At 57.9% G+C, this 19,757-nt stretch overlaps 7 protein-coding genes across 7 annotated transcripts; 4 read left to right on the top strand and 3 right to left on the bottom strand.

Annotated features, from left to right (window-relative positions):
- Positions 1–1,038: 1,038 nt before the first annotated feature.
- cut9 (uncharacterized protein) lies at positions 1,039–3,498 on the top strand (the record flags this gene model as incomplete). Its single annotated transcript, XM_060600367.1, has 4 exons — positions 1,039–1,543; positions 1,578–2,066; positions 2,099–2,669; positions 2,703–3,498. The coding sequence occupies 4 exons, from the start codon at positions 1,039–1,041 to the stop codon at positions 3,496–3,498; spliced, it is 2,361 nt and encodes a 786-aa protein (XP_060452990.1).
- Positions 3,499–3,739: 241 nt separating this feature from the next.
- PRP24 (uncharacterized protein) lies at positions 3,740–7,661 on the top strand (the record flags this gene model as incomplete). Its single annotated transcript, XM_060600356.1, has 14 exons — positions 3,740–4,073; positions 4,118–4,343; positions 4,376–4,604; positions 4,639–4,932; positions 4,969–5,082; positions 5,119–5,332; positions 5,367–5,419; positions 5,454–6,037; positions 6,074–6,155; positions 6,193–6,408; positions 6,449–6,532; positions 6,569–6,754; positions 6,789–6,976; positions 7,013–7,661. The coding sequence occupies 14 exons, from the start codon at positions 3,740–3,742 to the stop codon at positions 7,659–7,661; spliced, it is 3,453 nt and encodes a 1,150-aa protein (XP_060452989.1).
- Positions 7,662–8,483: 822 nt separating this feature from the next.
- Positions 8,484–9,272, bottom strand: CcaverHIS019_0104400 (uncharacterized protein; the record flags this gene model as incomplete). The annotated part of the gene is made up of 1 exon (XM_060600345.1): positions 8,484–9,272. One exon carries the CDS (start codon positions 9,270–9,272, stop codon positions 8,484–8,486), a length of 789 nt encoding a protein of 262 aa, XP_060452988.1.
- Positions 9,273–10,122: 850 nt separating this feature from the next.
- Positions 10,123–10,491, top strand: CcaverHIS019_0104390 (uncharacterized protein; the record flags this gene model as incomplete). Its single annotated transcript, XM_060600333.1, has 1 exon — positions 10,123–10,491. The coding sequence occupies one exon, from the start codon at positions 10,123–10,125 to the stop codon at positions 10,489–10,491; it is 369 nt and encodes a 122-aa protein (XP_060452987.1).
- A 381-nt stretch (positions 10,492–10,872) lies between these two features.
- CcaverHIS019_0104380 (uncharacterized protein) lies at positions 10,873–12,473 on the bottom strand (the record flags this gene model as incomplete). Its single annotated transcript, XM_060600322.1, has 6 exons — positions 10,873–11,621; positions 11,658–11,826; positions 11,902–12,077; positions 12,291–12,327; positions 12,366–12,411; positions 12,445–12,473. 6 exons carry the CDS (start codon positions 12,471–12,473, stop codon positions 10,873–10,875), a joined length of 1,206 nt encoding a protein of 401 aa, XP_060452986.1.
- A 204-nt stretch (positions 12,474–12,677) lies between these two features.
- Positions 12,678–13,634, top strand: CcaverHIS019_0104370 (uncharacterized protein; the record flags this gene model as incomplete). The annotated part of the gene is made up of 3 exons (XM_060600311.1): positions 12,678–12,790; positions 12,824–12,942; positions 12,982–13,634. 3 exons carry the CDS (start codon positions 12,678–12,680, stop codon positions 13,632–13,634), a joined length of 885 nt encoding a protein of 294 aa, XP_060452985.1.
- An 847-nt stretch (positions 13,635–14,481) lies between these two features.
- Positions 14,482–16,933, bottom strand: CcaverHIS019_0104360 (uncharacterized protein; the record flags this gene model as incomplete). Its single annotated transcript, XM_060600300.1, has 5 exons — positions 14,482–14,985; positions 15,022–15,254; positions 15,303–16,318; positions 16,389–16,624; positions 16,910–16,933. The coding sequence occupies 5 exons, from the start codon at positions 16,931–16,933 to the stop codon at positions 14,482–14,484; spliced, it is 2,013 nt and encodes a 670-aa protein (XP_060452984.1).
- Between the last annotated feature and the right edge of the window lie 2,824 nt (positions 16,934–19,757).

Raw genomic sequence — 19,757 nt, 5'->3', positions numbered from 1 at the left:
TGGATATTTGCATATATTTGGATACAAGCCCTTTGATCCTTTGATGCGCCCCAGGGTGTGTACCCGGAGCCAGTAGTGTGGGCGGCAACAGAGCTTAAGAGAGCAAGGGGTTTCGGACTCGCAAAGAAGGAGGGGCGTATGTAATGACTGGATGTTGAGTAGGCGATCATCAGGCCTAAGCAGCCAGCAGCCAGCAGTCAGCAGCCAGTAGGCCATGAGGCCACCAACCGACCAACTGAACTGGCTAACTTATAACTTAACTGGATCCGATCCGAGAGAGACTAGTATACAGGACCATAACCATTCCCAACCTCCAAAACCAAACCTCCCCCCCCAGCACACCCGAACTCAGATCGGCCAATGGTAAATCAGGGTCATCTAGGTCCGTGCCCCGGCATGCACCTCAACAAACCCTGGCCCTGCTCTTTCTACCTCTGTTATTGTGCCTTGACTATGCATGCATGACGACAATACAAACCAATCATATCCTGTTTATCAAACTGACTCCAGGCTCTCCATTCTCCATGCAAAAGATGGGAATGTTCAATATCCCTGAATCTCAACGCCCCCACACGTGTCAGGCGATCAAGGCACAACCTCCTGTGGGGGCGGGAGAGCCTCATCGTCAACTGCACCATGGTTGTGGACCCACTACCCACTAGAGATCTGCCGCCCGAGTCTAGTGGTTGATACAAAGACAAGATGTTAAAACCCCCCGTACCGTCTGTGAGCGTAACGCAATAGATGACTCCTCCGTCCAAGTTGGGTAGTGCGGTTGAGTTGGGTTGGGCACAGAGGAGAGGGACAACTGTGATCGAAGTTGAATACTACCTCATGACATCACACTCTTCCTCATTATGTAACCTCATTGTTGCTTTTGCTTAGGTAACATCACGTGAGCTATCCCTGACGATCACCTTCCTCTGTCCACAACATCCGGACGAGTGTACGACGCAAGACGCAAGACCCTCCAGTCGCCTGACTGGCAACAACAACAATCTCACTGCTCCTCAACTTTTGTCCACTACACCATTCGCCATGCCCACACGTACCCCACCATTGCAAGCGACCCACGTCACGCCTCAACACATTCACATACGTCGACGACATGCTCCAGGCAGCGCAGGGCCATCAACGCTCTCCCAATCCTTCAGTCTCGGTCCCCCAGATGGCGACATTTCCGATGCGAGCATTGGCACTCCCACCCGTAGAAGAGTGACTGTCCTCACAACTTCTGAACAGGGCAACATGGGCCTGCACGGGCAGCTCTCCCCTCGTGTGCGCTCAGCCCTCGCCCGCTCGCCTGGCGCCCCATCACTCGCACCCGGTAGCGAACCGCGCACCCGCTCCCGATCACGCCTCAGCGAGGTATTTAGACCCGCCAACGGCCATCAAGAAGAAGAAGAAGACGACGACAACAACATGGACGACAGCGACTCGTGGACTATGATCGATTCTATGCGGATCTGGCGCTCAGATGCCATGACACACCACCTGTACGAGACGGCCGCGTTCTGGGCCAACAAGATTCTGGACTGGACAGGTGAGTGTGCACTTTCAGTGGGGTTAACGGGCAGGCGATGCCAACGACGCGTTCTGGCTCGCCCAAGCATACTATCACATGCGTCATTTCGTGCGCGCCGAGCGCCTTCTCACAGAGGCCCTTCCCCACCCCAAGGCGTCTCTGCTTGACAAAGGCAAGCAGAAGGCCAACGATCTCAACCGCAATGTCGACGAAGCGGAACGCAAGGCCCCTATTCGTGAACACCTCGCGTGTCGCCTCCTGGCTGCCCAGTGCTTAATGGAGCAGGAAGAATACGAGGACGCTCTCGAGATGCTCGGTATCCAGAGTTCCTTTGGCGAGACGGACGCCGCGTCACGCCCATCAACAGACGAAGGCATCAAGGTGTTCTCGAGCATGTGTTACCTCCGCGGCCTGCTGCATTTGCGCCTGTCATCCCCTATCGAGGCCAAAGAGTCGTTCATGGAGGCCCTCACGCTCGACGTGAAGAACTACGACGCGTTCCACGAGCTCATCAATGGACAAATGATGAAGCCTGGAGAGGGTGAGTCTAGTCGTCCCATCAACTAACATCAGAATGGGAGTTTATCAACACGCTCGCGTACCAATCACAGCTGAGCGATGACGAAGCCGCGTTCGTCCGGCTCATGTACATCTCAAAGTTGCGCAAGGAGTCGCACATCAAGGAGATCTCCGCTGCTGGCCGCGAGCTTGCAACAACTTACGGACTTGCGGAGAACAGCGACGTGCTCGTTGGAATCGCAGACGAGCTGTTCGCCAATTACAAGTGGGAGGAGTGCTACGTCGTCACCTCCAAGATCCTCAACAAGGTCCCTGGCCACTCGGAAGCTCTCACCCTCCAGCTTGCGTGCATGCACCACATCCCGCGCCTCCACTCCGCAATCTATGCGCTCGCCCATACATTGGTCAGGACCGAACCGCACGAGGCGACGACCTGGTGGGCCGTCGGCATGTGGTACTACTCTGGACAACGTTGGGCCGACGCGCGCCGGTACTTTAGCAAGGCCAACCTCATCGACCAGCGCTTTGGCCCAGCGTGGATCACCTTTGCCCACTCCTACCGCCAGGAAGGCGAGCACGACCAGGCAATCACTGCGTACTCGACGGCTGCCCGCAACTTCCCTGGGTGAGTGACCCGACGGCCCTAAGCTGACACCAGATCTCACCTCCCGTATCTCTTCATTGGCATGTCGTACCTGCAGCTCTCGCTGTCTGATCTCGCGGAGGAGTACCTTGCTACCGCAGCGAGCTATGACTCTACCGATCCTCTCCTGCTCAACGAGTTGGGCGTGGCAGCGTACAACCGTGAGGACTACCTCTCGGCGATCGAGTACTTTGAGGCCGCGCTGGGAGGTGCAGCCAAGATGCAGGGCTCGTCCGAACCATGGGCCGCGACGCACAACAACATGGGACACGCGCTGCGTAACCTCGGCCGCTACGACGAGGCCAAGAAGCACTATGCGACCGCGATCCGCCTCAACCCGACCGACGCAACGGCGTACGCGAGCCAGGGCATGATATCGCAATTCTTAGGTGACGTGCGAGGCGCCATCAAGCTGTACCACCAGGCGCTCGCCATCCTGCCCCAGGAGCCCGTTGCGACGATCCTTCTCGAGATGGCCCTCACGGAACAGGTGCGCTCTCTGGACCCCACGACGCTGCCGGGCCTGCCAGCCGCGATAGTCGACAAGGACCTCGACCCATTCAATGTTCCCAAGGGCAATCCAGTGTTCGGACCGCTGCCCATAGATGTCGACCCGCTCACATTCGAGGAGGCGGGTGACGCGAGCCTGTTCTCTGTACCGGGGAGCAGTACTCGCACCGTTGTTCCTCACATCCACGTTGATGACATGACATCGATGTCAATGTCAATATCGATGGCGGCGTCCCATCGCCTCCGGCCCGACGCCAGCATCATGGACGAGTCGAGCGTGATGGACATCGAGGAGGACTAGGAGAAGCTTTGTAGCATTCATATATCATTGGCATTGCATTGACCGTACCATATATCTCTGCACATCCACTGCAGCCCCAGTCAGACTGGGAATAACTGGAACAAACAATCCACACGTGGAAATGCTCCCGTAACCTCCACCCGCCACTAACTGGACTTCACTCGTTGAATGCGCGACGGTTGAGGCGATCCAATCTTGCTTCTTTTGTCTCCCCAACCATCCTCATTACCACGTCGTAATCATGGACGTGGATGAGGCTGAAAACCAGGCTCCAGCTCCTGTCGTTACTGACGACGAGACAGTCGTCGCCGAGCTCGGCAGCGTGCTAGAGCAGATTGAGCAGGAACCTAACAATATCTTCCTCCTCCGGCGCCAAGTCGACCTGATGCTCCAGGTCGGCATGGTTAGCGAGGCTTGCGACGCAGCGTCATCTGCGTCAAAACTCTTTTTCCTCGGTGAGGCACTTTGGCACCGTATCCTCGACGCCAACCTCGCCTCACTCACGACGCCAGTGAACTTGGACACAGTCGCCCAAGTGCTTGAGGCCTTTGCGGCCGCCGAGGACGAATACCTCTGTGAGCTCAGCTAACCACACCCTGCCACGGGAGCTGACGCCAAGCGCCTGTCATCTTTCAGCTGCACGCCACCTTCCTCGTCGGCCTCACCTCCACTGGCGATATCACCGGTGACGACGAGGTACGCGAGTACCTCGACGCGGATACCATGCGCACCATGCTGCGCAACATCGCCGAGCGATGTAATGGTCTACTGAATGAGATTCAAGCGTGGCAGACGTGGATCGACTGGGAGGTGTCCCTTCTTCACGATCTATCCGGCTCTGACAAGTGAGTGGTTATCCAGGCTCACTGACGCGCAGGAAGGAGCAGATCCGGCACATCGGCGACTTGTATCTCGCGCGCCTCCAGACACCGCACACCACGGCTAGCGAGACGTCGAGCGCGTACTCGAGCTTCTGCACGAAGTACTTCACCGACGACTACGAAGACAGGCTGGTGCAGGCGACCAAGGCGAGCCAGGACGCCAAGTGGAAGCTGGACCGGGAGAAGCGGCACGGTCGCACGCGAACTGACTTTGAGGAGCAGCTCGTGAGTTGCCAGACTTGCCCTAAACTGACAGCAGGTGTCCACTACTGATGTGGGGCAGCAGGCGCAGCTCCTCCTCCAGTATGTTGACTGGGAGACGGACCCCGCGGCCAAGCGCAACAAGAAGGCCAAGGGCCCGCAGCAAGATGTTGGTCTATGTCGAGGAGTATTTGAGCGCCTCCTTCTCGTCTACGGAAACGCGGCGGCCGCGGCGGAGGATGCGTCCTTCGCTGCGGCGCATGTGCCCGAGATGGCGCAACAGATGCGCGACACTGCCTCCGCTTACAAGGCGGCCGAGGCGACAATATGGTGCAGGTATTTCGACTGGGCGGTGAGTTAATATTTGTGGAGCGCCTACTGACCCCAGTCTGAGAACCTCAAGCCTAACGAGGACGAGAACCCAGTAACCGACGTTGCGGGACGCGCGGTGCGCGCATGCCCAGAGAGTGGAGAAGTGTGGAACCGGCAGCTTACTGCGATGGTGCGCTCAAAAGTCATTATCGAAGCTGACAATCAGGAGGCGGCCAACGATATCCCCGGTATTGAGAAGTCGGTTGAGAAGGCGCAGGGTTTGATCGTGAGCAACAAGCACAAGCAGTCCGTGGCCTCCCTGGTTGAGCTCTTCGTCACCCACGCTTCGATCCTGCACAGGCGATACCGGGAGCTTCCGGCCAACGATGAACATCCGGTCTTCCTCAACCTTGTAGCGGCCTCCGATTCCATGCTGAAGGGTGAGCTGCGGTAGATGAAAGGAGCTGACATCAGCGTATCCTGAAGGCGATCCGTCCTTGCGATTGGAGAAGTTTTCGATCTCATGGGTGAGTTCAGCCAATGTACAATTCTGACATCCAGGCCGAAGTTGCAGCAGTCGAGCTCATCATGGACCTTATCGCTCTCCTCAGCACGCCGGTCAGGTCTCGTGACGCCTCTTATCAGTGGACCATTCTTAGCGCCGACACGCAGGCACGATACGGCGACGTCGACGGCGCGCGTGAACGTTACAACAAGGCGATCCAGGGGCCAGATCTCGACTGGCCTGAAGCCGTGTTCGAGGCCTTCACGACCTTCGAGAACGTTCATGGCTCATTAGAAACAATTCAAGCAGCGAGGAAACATATCGGCACGGCGCAGAAAAAGCTCAATAGACGACGTGAGCGTGAGGCGCAGGCGCAACAGGCACAACAGGCTGCATATGCGCACCCGCAGGCTGAGGCTGCCGCCCCTGTCGCTGCTGAGCCAGCAACAGCCCCTGCAGAGCCCGCTGTTGAGCCGATGGTGGTCGACAGCGTGGCTCCTGCTGTTGCGTCAACAGAAGCTGCACCGCCGACTTCGGCGCAAGAGAAGTCGGCCGTTGCAGAGAAGCCGAGTGCGGCTGTTGCTCCTGGAACCACCGCTTCGGCAGGAGACAAGGCCGACGGTGAGGTCGAGATCAAGCGGTGAGATATCCTGTGCAGCGAGGCAGCTAACACCAGTGACCGCGAGAACAGCACGGTCCTCGTTACTGGCCTGAGCCCAGATACGACTGTGGCGCGTGTCAAGGCGTTCTTCGAAGAAGTGAGGTTCTTAGATTGCGAGAAGGAGCTCACACCAGTCTGGCGAGGTGCGCGAGTGCAGTATGACGGAAGAGCCGGGAGCGGCGATGGTCGAGTTCATGTCTGCCGAGACTGTGCCGGTCGCTCTGGGCCGTGACGGCAAGAAGCTCGACGGCCGCGCCGTCCGTGTCTCGATGCTGTGGCGTTGCACCCTTTGGGTCACCAACTTCCCTCGATCCGCCGACAACGACAGTCTCAAGCAACTGTTTGGACAGGTGAGCTGCTCGATGATCTATCCCACCCGCTGACATGCAGTACGGCAAGATCCTGTCTATCCGCTGGCCGAGCCGCAAGTACGTCGACTCTCGGCGCTTCTGCTACGTTACAATGGAGTCGCCGGTAAGCTCATGTCGACCCAGAGTCAGCTGATGTCAGGCCGCCGCCCAGGAAGCGCTTGTGCTGCACAAGTTCCAACCAGCTGGCGAGAGCTTCCCAATGTCGGTCCTCATCTCTGACCCCGCGAAGAGGACGAAACGCACCGACTACTCGAACTGTACGCTGTTTATCGGTGGCCTGCACCCGAAGTCGACCGAGGGCGAGGTCAGGCACTTGTTGGAGAGGGTGGGTGATGATTTAAGAGCAAACTGACAGGCAGTACGGCACCATCGTGAGCGTCAAGGTGCCGTGGGACAAGGCCAAGAACCAGGCGAAGGGGATTGCGTTCGTCGAGATGCAAAACAAGGCGCAGGCCGATGCTGCTCTCGAGGCGAATGGGGCGTCGCACCGCGGCAGGCACCTGAAGGTTGAAATCAGTGACCCGCAGCACGCCGAGAAGAACCGGGGGTGAGTGTTTTTTAAAACGGCGGCGCTGACTTGCAGGAAGATCAGCAACGCGCAGCAGGCGACGGACCGCCGCGAACGAACGGTTTACCTCTTTGACATCCCGCCAGGGTCACAAGAAGGGCTGCTCCAGCAGGAGTTGGAGAAGCACTTCCCCGTCCGCCGCGTCGAGCTGTTCGAAAACAAGGGACAGGCGCGCGTCGAGCTCGAGTCGGCCAATGACGCCGGCGCGCTCTTGCTGCGCTCAGACAAACTTGAGTTCAACGGCGCCACTCTGCGCATCCAGGACCACTCTGAGTCGAAGACCGCGCCCGCGAAGCCGGCCGCCGCAATGGCCGCGTCGACCTCGAAGCCAGAGGCCTCGTCCTCGCTCTCCTTCGCCCCGCGCCCACGCAAGACCAACAAGGCGATGGGCCAGGCATATCGCCCGCCCCGGGCGGCGGCCGCGACCGCCGCAGCCAAGCCGTCCGGCGGATCGGGACAGGACCAGTTCCGCGCGTTCATGAACACGACGAACGAGGCACGCAAGAAGGCGGACGAGGAGGCCAAGGCTAAGGCTTCTGCTGACAGGGCAAAGCGCGAGGCGGAGTGGCAGGCGCGCGAGGCTGACAGGAAGCGAGCACTGGAGGATGGCGAAGAGGGGAGCGAGGCGAAGCGCCCGAAGAGAGGAGATAAGGGCGACGAGTAGATGTCAGGAAGCATGGAAGGTTGCATGTCTTATGATATTGAGGAGGCGTCCGGCCCAGAACACTACGGTCAGTGGCTTCTCACAACGTACCGTATCTCATACGTCTGGACTTCACAGTCCAACCCTCACGGGAACCATACTGTTTAAATGCCAAGAAGAGTGCTTCTATCGCGCTGCAACGTATAAACCGTGTCACGAAGGTTCTAGTCATTAAACTTGTTGTAGTCGCCAGTCTCGGTCACCTTTACCTCTGATTCTTGGTTTACACTCGATCCGTGATCCACGATAACGACCACAATCCATAAAGACGAGGACAGCACATATACAGCACTGCTTTACAACAGGATAAGGTACAATGTTTACAGGTGCAGAATGTCCAGGGGATCACAAGCTATCTTTCTGACTTGACAGTGGCCTCTGGAGCGGCACGGAAGGGGGGAGGGGGGCTGAGGGTTGAGGTTGAGGTTGAGGACATGGACGAGGCTCATGATTTCCGGGAGGCTACGCCTATTTTGGGCAGAGCGAAGGGCAGTCGACCTTGCCATCTGCAGTGCGGCAAACTGTATCGAAGGGTGTCGACGTCGTCGCGAGTGCATAGTCCTGGCAACACGCTTTGGCGTACGTGGGGAGAGGGAAGTAAACGCCAACCTCTGTTTGAAACTACCCGAGCCGGCGAACTGGGACTTGGAACTTTGTGAGGTTTGGGCAGCACGGGACGATGCAGCTGATATTGCTACTGTATCGTTCTTTGAGATCGGCTGGTCCGTCGTCAAGCAGCACCGTTCGCAGAGGGGGAGACGTGCACCGCGCCGCCGAGTCTCATCAAAGTCCGCCTGGGTGGGGTAGAACGCCAGTACCCCGTGGTCCCCGCAGTTCGTTCGGGGAGCGGGTGTGGTCGACACGCGCGATCGGAACCCAAACCCAGGAGGAGGCACCCGAGTTCATGGCCCCCAACGAGCTCGCGCGAGGTAGGAGCTGGCTCGCTTGGAGCGCCGAAGTACCCTCTGTCAGGTCTGCGTCTGCGTCTGACTCGAACTCGGACTCGGACTCGGACTCGGACTCGGACTCGGACTCGGACAAGGAACCCCACGCCGACGCAGACTGCATCGACACGTCCCCGTACATGTCCACAATCGAATCGACCGATTCAACGGATTCGCGGCGCTTTGCGAAATCGAGCACATGCGCTTCGTGGATTGTCTCGAGCCCAAACGCGTAGTCTTTGACGGGGACGGCAGGCTCGAACGCCCGGAACGATGGCAGGGACTCGGGCTGGGGAATGGACGTAGTTCGGGTAGGGAGGGAGCCGAGCCCAGGGAGGGGAGAAAACGTAGAGCAGTCCGATGAGTTGGGGTTGGGGTTGCACTCTCTCGACGTGGGCTCGGGCGGAGGGGTGAGCGGTTGGGTGGCTGGCGCATGATGGTGCGAGGAGGCGTCGGGTGTGGGCCGCATCAACGAACCCGGGGCAGGATAGGACGGCCCATCTGGCGCTGAGGGAAACCTTCCCACGTACGGAAGCTTGGGTGCAGGCGGAAGCTTGGGTGCGGGCTGAGGAGGAGGGTAGCCGTCGTCCTGGAGACCGTGAGCTTCGAGGGTCGGGAGGTGGAGCATGTTTCGAGGCTACAAACGACACTAAAAGCTACAGTATTGAGATGAGAGAACCTAATACTATCCTTACCGGGACAAAGGAGAGAAAGAGAGGAGAGAGTAAGATTGTGACGGTGAGGTTGGGCAGCTATATATGGGGGAGAGTACAGCATGTTTTGCCATTGTGGGTCCCTACCCTGTATGAATGAATGAATGTGCACACAATGTGCTGGGTTTGATCAAGATCAATCAGAGAACAGTCAGATCAGGGGTCCTCCGGGAATGCGGCGGAGACGAGGCCTGTTTGTATTTGATCTTTAATTGTACAGTAAGAGGGGTGGGCGGGCAAGTGGGGTTAAAAGCAGTCGCGAAATGATGTCAATTGGGTGAAATTCACCAAGGGCGGTTTCAGACCTAGCGACCTAACGTGCTGGGAAGCACTGGGGTTGATACGAAAAGGGGGCCGTATGTAATGGGCTGACGGAGAGACAGACTGATACGAATCAGATCTCAGGTAGGCACTAGTGCTCATTGTATCAGCAGAGGCGGGTGCGAGTGTCGACTAGCACGTCGGCGTGAATTCGATCAATGCCACCAACTCGAGTCGCCCGCACCCCAAATCTCGATCCACCGCGCCGCCGCTCATTCACTTGACTCGAATATGACAATATTGTCAGCTCACAAAACAACACGGCCGGGTATCGGTTTTGTAGGACATAGGACATGCTCGTCGACGTGGCGGGTGTTTAACAACGCCATAATGAACAAGATATGAGACCCTCCCCGTGCCAGTATACCAGAATACGAAGTCTCTGCTGCAAACGAGCCGCATTTCTCCAACTTGTTTTCTTTCCTTTTCTTCCCAACGTCTACCATGATGAGCAGCTACAGCATCATCTACGCCCTCGCCGCTATTGGATATCACCGGGGCCTGTCGCGAACCACGACCACACGGTTCTGGTTCGAACCCACGCTTCTCACGACCGACCTGTTCATGCAGTGGATGCACATTGGGGCAACTCAGCCGCCGCTCAAATTTACCTTCCTCGAGCCCTCGCCGTCTTTTGGGTCTCTGGGATTCAAGGGTCCCTGCCGCGACCACTTTGTCGAATTGAAGCGCATTTCGGCATTCCTGGCATACGAGATCCGGTTGGGGTCGGCGCCTGCCAACCTCGTTGACGTCGTTGGATCGGGCTTCCCGCCTCTCGTCGCCTCAACTTTTCGGCGACGAAAGTCTTATTAGGCGATACGAGGAGATTATGGACGACATGTACGCGACTGGGTGTCTTTTGATGGTATGCCGTGCCAACCGCGCTGTCGAGCAGGGACAAGCTGTCGCCGCCTCGGTTCCGCTACGCCAGGTGATGAAGGATATGGGCGAGCCGTTCTGCGCTGGGGACTACGCCCTCGTCGTCCAGCACGGGATTGTTTCCATGGCACTCGTGGGGAAGGACGCCACCCCCGTTTCGGTCAACGGCAATGGTTTTGAATCTCTTCTGCCAGACTTTGTATCTGCACAATGATGATGCACGTTGTACCTGCTCCGGCACACCCCAAGTCATGACAGTCAGGTCAGCGAGCTGATCAGTACGCTAAACCAACGGGTATACATTCTGGATACAGTCTAAACGGTATGACCAAACACGCGAGACAGGAGCTTGGAGCGGAGGGCCGCGCTGCCAGGCGTACCAGTAATCGCCAAGGGGAGGGACTTGGGCTTCTCTTTCACACCCTCAGCCTCAGACTCCTCGTCGTCAATCGTCACCGGTGCGTGTAGGTCGTGAAGGTGTGTCGCTGTGGCATGCTCCTTCCTCGAAAGCGGGACGTCTCCCTTGAGCAGCACCTCGTCCTCGGTGCGCTTCTTGCCGTCACCCTCACCAGAACCTCGGCGATCGACGACACACATGCCACGCGTGATCTCTCCGCATCGCTCGATGCCAAACTCGCGCCCCGTGACAGCCCATCCTTTCCCAACCACCTTCGGTGCGTTCTCGATCGCGTACCACACCGCGACGGGGTCGTGCATCTCCATCGCGTCCGGCAGACCGAAGCGCGCCTGCAGCCCGCGTACGCGGTGGAGAAAGGCCGTGGTGAACGACTCCAGCGGGGTTGTGCCCTCGCCCTCGTGGAGGAGGTCGCTGAATGGAACAGTGTGGTGCGTCGTCACGTCGAGCGGCGCGAAGACGAAGGTGAATTCGCCGGCCTTGGCCGCGATACGGAGGATGTCGAACGCGTATGGGTCGGCGAAGCAGTTGAACTCGGCGACAGGAGAGGTGTTGCCCGGTACGTCGAGCGCTCCGCCCATCCACACGACCTCGCCGACGCGACAGAACGTTTCTTTGTCCGCACTGTATGCGTGAGCAAGGTTCGTCACTGCGGTCAGCTGTCACGAGCCTCGGTGGGGCGTACATGGTCCAAGCGCGACGATCGTGACGGTCCCTGCCGGCTCGGCCGCGAGAAGCGCGAGCATCTCATCGTATGCGTGCTTATTGCTCAGCTCGAGCGGATACTCGGTGCCCTCAGGTGGCGTGAACTCGGGGTGAGTCACAGAGATGTTGGATAGGCCATCGCGGCCGTGCTGCTGTGAGCGGCTTTGGACAATGGATCAAACAAGCCGCAGCATCGCGAGAATACCTGAGCGTGCACCACTCACAAAGTACGTCGCGACATGCTTCTCGCCGCGGATAGGGTAGTCTGCACCGACGGCGACGACAGTGCGGTTCGCAAGCGGATACCGCTCCTTGGCGACGGGATGCTGCTCGCGCTCGCGCGCCAGCTGGTAGTACATCTTGAGGAGGTTGTCGTGTGTGTGGCCAACATCGGTATTGCCTGGTGTCAGGTGCGTACACTGGGTGGCGGGAAAGGTCAAGGGGAAGGGAAGGATGCGGGATGTGGGTGGCGCAGAAGGGGAAGGGGCGCGTGGCGCAGGGCCTGGGATGGTTGGTAACAGCGACAAGGACGTTGGTGTGCACAGGACCGATGGGAAGGTACAGAACGCGCTGCACGGATGCCTAGTAACCGCATCGCGCAGTGAGGACTCACCAGCCACGAGCGTGATCAGCGCGACCTCCAACTCGGGCTGTTGTCAGCTCGTCCGCGCCGGAACAATCGACTCACCGACGCCAGTGCTAGGAGGATCGCCAGCACGTCGTCGACTCCAGGGCTGTCATTAGCTCCTATCTGCATGTAAACGTACTCTGTATCAATGATAATCTTGCGGGGCATCGTGTGTATTGAAGACAAAGAATGAATAACAAGCAAGGGAGTATTGGAGTAGTCACCCGGAGGGTACGCGCCTCCACCCCGACACGGAGGTCAATCACACTCGTTCCGCGTCACGCGTCGCACCTGCCCCACTCTAAAGCAATTTAACCTCCACTTGTCCGCTCAACTTGGATTTATCATCTATCAGCATTTCCTCAACATCAAATGGCCCTTCTGGAACAGGTCCTCACCGGTTCTGCACCAGCCCACCTCGTGGTGGTGCGGCATGCGCTAGCTTCTCGTCCTTGGCCGCTCCTCCGCGTAATGCTTTCCAGCGGGTGAGGTCCCCGAGATTTGCTAACTGACCGCAGCCCCGTCCTCGCAATCACGCTCCTTCCTTCCCCCGAAATACCAGGGAAGGTGCTCGACCTGAGCGCCGTCGTGCCGGGATACAGCGAGGGCGACGTTGAGGCCGAGATCATGCAGGCCAGTGCGTTGGCATCGGTATTTTTGTACGAGCTGACAACAGTCGCGGACCTTGCTCCTGGTACGCAGGTTCTTCTCGACGCGGCCGACGTGCTGGTAGAGGACCACCCGCGCGCATGGCGTATCCTGCGTGCTCTTGTTGCCGCTACACTCCGCCCAGGCTCGCGGCTCATCCTCCCCGTCCCCTCTTCCTCTCCTCTAACTGAGGACCTCATCTCAGCCTCCTTCTCGCCTTCCCTGGCTCTCCTAACACCCCTCCCATCCCGCCTCGTCCAGTCCACCATCGACGCTTACCTCCTAACCGATCCCGACCGCCTCCCGTCTCTCCTCGAGTCTGCGGCCGATCGCGGGGCAGCCGACCTCCCTGTACTGCGGGACATGGAGGCGCCCTCCCCTGATGCCGTGGTGCTCGTGCTCCTCCGCAAAGCCGCGGGCGGCGCGAAGGGCATCCAGCGCTCGGTCGAGGGATTCCGGGGCCGTCCAATTCCCGCTCAAGAGATGGTTGATTTCAGGCCGGTGACAGTCACCAAGGTCACGACTCACGCGGACCTGAATTTGCCGTTCAACCTCAGCCTGACGGATCAGCAGCGAGAGGCGCGCGGGGCCGTACCGCTGCCGTATGCGCATGAGGGAGAGGGCGCAGATTTGGGGATGGGAATGGACTGGTCGGACGATGAAGAGGACGAGGAGATCTAGGCCACGCCACGACGGGCAGGCGTGTACACTATGGCTCGATGCATCTCGGCATCCTAATGCAGAGACTCTAGGGAATGGGTCCAAAGGGACGTGGCTACTCGGGTCTTTACTTGTGCTGTGTGAGAATATGGGCAAGCGGTCGCTACGGCTAGAACGCTTGTCACGTCCAGGTCAGGATCTTGTTGACGCCATGGATCAGCCAGAGGTCGCAGCCGGGCCAGCCGGGGCCACCCAAGCTGCGCCCACGCGATAAGGCTATGTGTGCCCGCCTGCTTCTTTACTCCGCAATCCGCGATCGCACAATCTGGGAGTGACATACCGTCGCCGGTGTACCTGCTTGGCATGCTCAGATGGACTTCCGTACCTTCGTCCCAGATCTCGCCGACGTCTCGGTGCCCTTGCCTTGATAAGGCTGGGCACAACATCTTGTTAGTGTCATACAGCAAAAATCCCCACGCCCGTTGTCATAGCAATGATCACCGCATAGGGATACGGCCGGCTCTATCTAAAGAGAGAAACGTAGGGAAACATTGTATCTCCCTCTAAGGCAATGGTGGTAGGATCGTGGGAGCTGAATTCGCTGGGCGGACCACGTGCCCGCTGACCAGCTCGATGCTTGGGATATACGCGCCGGGTTCATTCGTACGTGGTTCGCGTCGTTGATGGTGTTGGTGTTGGCTATGTGTTGCCGCATGGCATCGACTCCCGCAGTGATGCGGGCGTATGGCTTGACATTTCAGACCCTCTCTTCCGCTGTCCTCTCCCCACGCCTTCTGATACTGTCCCCTCCCCTTCCCCGGCGTTGCCCGACCACCGCGTGAGCTGGCTGGCCGGAATGCGGCCCCCCTCAGATACGGCCCATGCCGACCATACCTGCGACGGGTGGGCCGAGGCCCATCACCTCTTGGAAGGGAACTGGCTCGCGGGTGGGGTCGAGTGCCCGCAGACGCTCGACCTCGCGCTCGTGGTTGCGGCGAGCCATCTGGAGATCGCCCTCAACGACGACACCCTTGAGCCACTCGTGCTTGACGAGCTCGGACGCAGGTGCGCGACTGTCTGGATAGTAGTGGAGCATAGGCAAGATGAACGAGGTGAGGAGCTCGGCCTCCTCGGCCTCCATCAAGTACTTTTCCTTTAACACCGACAAGAGCGGCCAGAAGCGGAGGCGCTGGATGTGTCGAAGATCGCCACGAGTGTGGAACATGTCGCGCGAGTACTTGCCCGAAAGTGCGAGCGACTTGGGCATCTCGCCGAGCAGTTCCATAATTTGCGCAACATGGTCGTCGTCCTTATCGTACTTGGTGCCAGGTTGCGGGTCGAACAGGTAATCGCCGGTGAGCAATTCAAAGATCTGCGTCAGAACCATGCCCTTTTCATGTCAGCTTACCAAACACGCAGCACTCCAGATGTCAACGCTTGGGCCCCATCTCGTACCCAGAATGATCTCGGGACAGCGGTACTGGCGAGTCTGGATGTCGTTCGTGAAGTGGTGGTCGACCCAACATGCGTTGCCGAGATCCGCAATCTTAACAGTGACGCGTTTCAAGCTATTGGGATCGTAGGGAAACGGTGGTGGGAGGGTGTTGGGGTCGCCTGCTACGGGCGCGTTCTGTTCTCCAGCTGGGATCAGGTGAGCATCCAGCTGCTGAAGGTTGTTGAGGTGCCCACCAGACGAACTGCCAGTGTCAGACGGTGCAGGGTCTGGACGAGCCGGCGTTGGCTGGGGCTTGGCCGCCGCTGCAAACTTGGCCGCCGAGTCCGATTGCATTGGAGGTGTTGGAGCAGCAGGAGCCTTGTCCTTGCCCTTGTCAACGTTGTTTGGCGTGTTGTTTGGCGTGTTGTTGCTGCCGGTTGCATTGGAACTGGACTGGGAGACGGGGCGCGGCGATTCGGCAGGCAACTGGTTTATCTGTTGCGAGAGCAAAGACGGGCCGTGCTGTACTTTCGGAGTAGCAGGCTTCGTCTTGCTCCAGGTCAGGTCGCTGCTCTCACCCTCAGCAATCTGGACGTTGCCGAGGCCATCTCCAATCGCATCAGTCGTGTTGTTGGCACGGGGTGGGCCAGCAGGCGCACTCTTGCCAACAGCACCCGCGCCAGAGATCTTGCTCATACCAAAGCCGTACTTGTCGAGCATTGGGCTACTCGAGTAGCTGGAGCTGGGGCTGGGTAGCGGTTGCGAACCGACGATGAACAATGAGTCCTTGCGAGGCGTCTGATTACCTGCACGGCCCTGACTGGGTGGGACGCCGACTAACTTGGTAGGAACAGCAGCCGGACATGAGGCCAACTCGGCTTGGACAACAGACTCGACGTCCTCGATGCAGATCAAGACGTTCTCCGGCTTGAGGTCCGTGTGGATGATGCGACATTCCGTATGGAGGTAGTCGAGGCCGAGTAAGATCTGCTTGGCTATTTGACGAACGATGTGGGTTGGGACGCCACGGTGCTGATATCGCTTGATAAGGCCGAGGAGGTTCTCGCCGAGGACCTCGAAGACCATGCAGACGTGTGAGCCGTTAGGCCCGTTGTGACGGAAGTCGTCAACCAATCCAACGACATGGGACCGGCCTGGATGCGACTCGGACGAGGTCGTTACTCGCTGGAGCAGCTGGATCTCGTCCAACGCGGTCTCGGTGTAGTGGCCATCGGACTTTACGACCTTGAGGGCAACATGTCGGTTGGTGCTGTGAGGTGAGCATGTGAAGAGGAGCCTGTCGAGCACACGGGTGCGCGGCTCTCACAACGTCGACGTACGTGTTATCTCTTGCCAGCCAGACGGTGGAGAAGTGGCCCCATCCAAGCTTGCGCACAATGACATAGCGACCGTTGTTGAAGTCGTCACCAATGTTAATCGGGTGATATCCACCAGGACGGTAGTCTTCGAGATCCTCCTCGTCCTCGGTTTGGACAGAGGTCGCGACAGAAGATGAGGTTGACGGCTGTGCCGAAGAGGGTTGAGCTGGCATGGCCACCGGCGGCGCTGCAGGGCGCTGCATCAAAGTCAGCTTGTGAGGTATGGGAGAGGGAGAGTGATGGATGGCAAATGCAGCTTCGGTCCTCTTGGGCCGGGAGGGAAGGAGTGGTGACGAGTCGGCTGCAGACGGGTGGTGTGGGTTGTAGTGGTGGTGGCGAGGAATCAAAGTTCGCCGGAGAGAATGTTCTCACGAGCGAACGACGGCTATTCGGCGTGAATGACAGCGAGAGACAATTACCGTCGACGTGCACGGGCGAAGAGGCTGATGGGCTGAGATGATTGAAGGAGAATCCAGACTTACAGGAGCGGTGGCGGCAGATGCCATAAGAGGGGGAAAGGAAAGGGAGGAAGGAAGGCGGGAGAAGGAGTGAGCGCTGCGAGCTAGGCGATGAGATGTGATAGTCTAGCTGGTAGGATATGGGTAGGAGCGATCAAAAGGTCAGACGACAAGCGATAGTCGCGGTGGCTGGTGGACGCGTCCGTGTGGAAAATGAAGAGATGTGTTGAACAGGGATGGATGGGAAGATGGATGATAGGACCAAATCGCGTCCTGTCAAGGGCGAATGGGCGTGGGTACGTTGTGGTATTGCGGCAGTCGCGGCCGGTTAAACAGGGCGTTTGAGGTTTCCAGATACCGGACTGCAGCGGTGCAGGTGAATGTAGCGATGGACTTTGGGTGATGACGCCCAGTTTGGTCGTGTGTACAGGCGACGATACGACGAGTGGGCGAAGGGATGAGGGATGAGGGATGAGTGATGAGGGATGAGGGGTGAGGGATGAGGGGGGTGACGGGTGAGAGACGAAACCGATTAGGGGTGGAGCTTTGGGCGCTGGTCGATCGAATGCAAGAGTGGGGGGCTTGGGTTGAGTTGTAAAGCGATGAGCAAGTGAGATGAGATGGAGACGAGTGTTGAGGATGGGATAGAGTGTTGCTCGATGTTGTTTCGAGTGTATGCGAAGTGTCGAGTGTTAGAGGGGATTGAGTTGAGGGAACCACTAACCAGAGTAGAAGGATAACGCCTAGGATTGATACTGTGTACTGTGTGTTGGATAGGATGAATGGGTTAGCCTAACAGCTAACAGGCCAACAGTGCCAACTGTACCAAACGGTGACGAAGGGGGGAGGGGGGAGAGGGAAAGGGAGAAGGGGGAAGGGTATGGATGCCAGAAGCTCACAGGTCCGAGGCTCAGAGGCAAACAGGGCTAAACAGGTCATAGGGTCTTGGAGGGAAAGAGCAGAGAACAGGTCAGTCGTCCCAGCCACGATACAGGTCAATTTGATTGGTCTATTCAACACGGCGGCACTCCGACCCGTTATCGCTCTCGGCTCCCAACTCCGACCACTCTTGTACACTCTACTTTGCCCGCCCTTGTAGCCTCCTACTCCAAGTATGCATCTTACCTGCATCTTTCATGTTTTGTTTTGTTTTGTTTTCTCTCTTCTCGTCTTGTATTCAAGCTCAGCTATCCTTTGCTGCTTGCTGACTGTTGATTTCAGACCGCTTGCTACTGTCTAACTCGCTCAACCACCTGCAATCTATTATTTCCGGACCTCCGGAGCTATGGTTGAATGCAGATCCTTTCGCCCCCTTCTTCCTGCTTGCTACATTTCATCTGGATCATCCATGTCTCAGATTGTCAGTGCCTGCCGTTTTGTCACCATGACGCTATTGTCGCCTGGCCATAGTGGCCTAATGGAGGGCCCGGCTTTGTGCTTGCCGTTCGTCGCTCCACAGATCCCAGCAGTGCCAGGTAGAGAGAGACATGTCATGGACCACGGACGCGCCGCGCGGTTATTCTACTCATACTCTTAGGTATGTATTGTTAGTTTGAAGGAGGTAATTGAGATTAACCAGTGCCTGGTAAAGGTCTAAAAGTACTTGTATGGCATGTATGGCTGGATCAAGACATTTCAGGGTTCCTAGTCCATAATCCAAAATGATGACCCTGATTGGGTGGGGCCGCATGCCTCACTCAAAGCCAAGGGCCTAGGGCGGCCGGTGGAGGCCGCTCATGGCCGCTCATTTGCTTTGCTCAACCTCCAAAGTGGAGTGGGGTGGGAACCTAGTCTCCAACTCGTTTCCTATTCATGCAAGCCGAGAGGCCGAGAGGCTGCGTCTAGCGCCCTCTACATGCATAAGCTGGACCACATTCCCACCGCTGTAGCGTCTCAGACTTCAGATACCCTCAGCTTATCTGCGTCTTTATTGTTTCGGGGGAGAGACCAACTTCATGCCACAAGCGGGCAATCGGGCAAGGCGGCCAGCGGCCGGATCTGGATCAGAGTTACCCAACAGTACAAGTGCAATCACCCTTCTCCCTTGTCCTGTCCTAGTGGTCCTCCAGGTCCCTTGGAGCGCAGGGCAGCGCCGCAAGTGTCACATGCCAGGCCTCAGGCGTGGTTAATGCTCGGTGTTGCAACCGAGGTGCTCGAGCTGGACATCTGAGCACTGTGATAAAGCTGTGTTAAGCGAGATCCAAGGGGGGGGGGGGGGGGGGGGAAACACGTGTTGTTATTTCTGTACCACTGCACTGACATCGTAGTGCCTGTCATGCTCTCGTGTCCATACAAGAGAACCCTGCATGGTTTGTCATCTCAACGCGACGGAGGTGACTACACGGCACCAACACGGCATAAAAGTTATGCAGAAGGGCGCAGAGCATCATCATCCTCTCGGTGATGATGAAACGAGATGAATAGATTTCCAGCTTCCAGCTTTTCCGCCTTGATGGATCCACTCCGGGCTCGGGGGTATTGCAAGGTCACACTGACCTCGTTCGTGCTGCAATGACCACCCCTCAGCCGTGGTACTTGACCACAAAGGTGAATATCAAGGGTTTCCTTTGAGGGGTTGAGTGTGTGGGGAGCTGGGGAGGGGCCAAGGTGAGGGTCCTCGTGTGTCATTTGATCATTTGGTGGTCACGGATAAGACAGAAGCAGAGGAGCCACGCGACTCGATTGGACTCGACGATTGACGAGGAGAGTCACGTCGCGTCGCGAGATTGGCATCATCCCAAATTCCCACACACCACACATACGCTCATCCTCCATTCGCAAATCGCCCCCATCATCCGATGGTTCAGATTACAGCGCCCTCTCTTGATCATCAAGCGGTGATCAGGTCTAGGCCCCGTGTCTACTGGTTGGA

Source organism: Cutaneotrichosporon cavernicola (assembly GCF_030864355.1).
Source record: "Cutaneotrichosporon cavernicola HIS019 DNA, chromosome: 1".
NCBI classification, from domain to species: Eukaryota; Fungi; Basidiomycota; class Tremellomycetes; order Trichosporonales; family Trichosporonaceae; genus Cutaneotrichosporon; species Cutaneotrichosporon cavernicola.
This window is presented reverse-complemented; position numbering and strand designations above follow the sequence as displayed.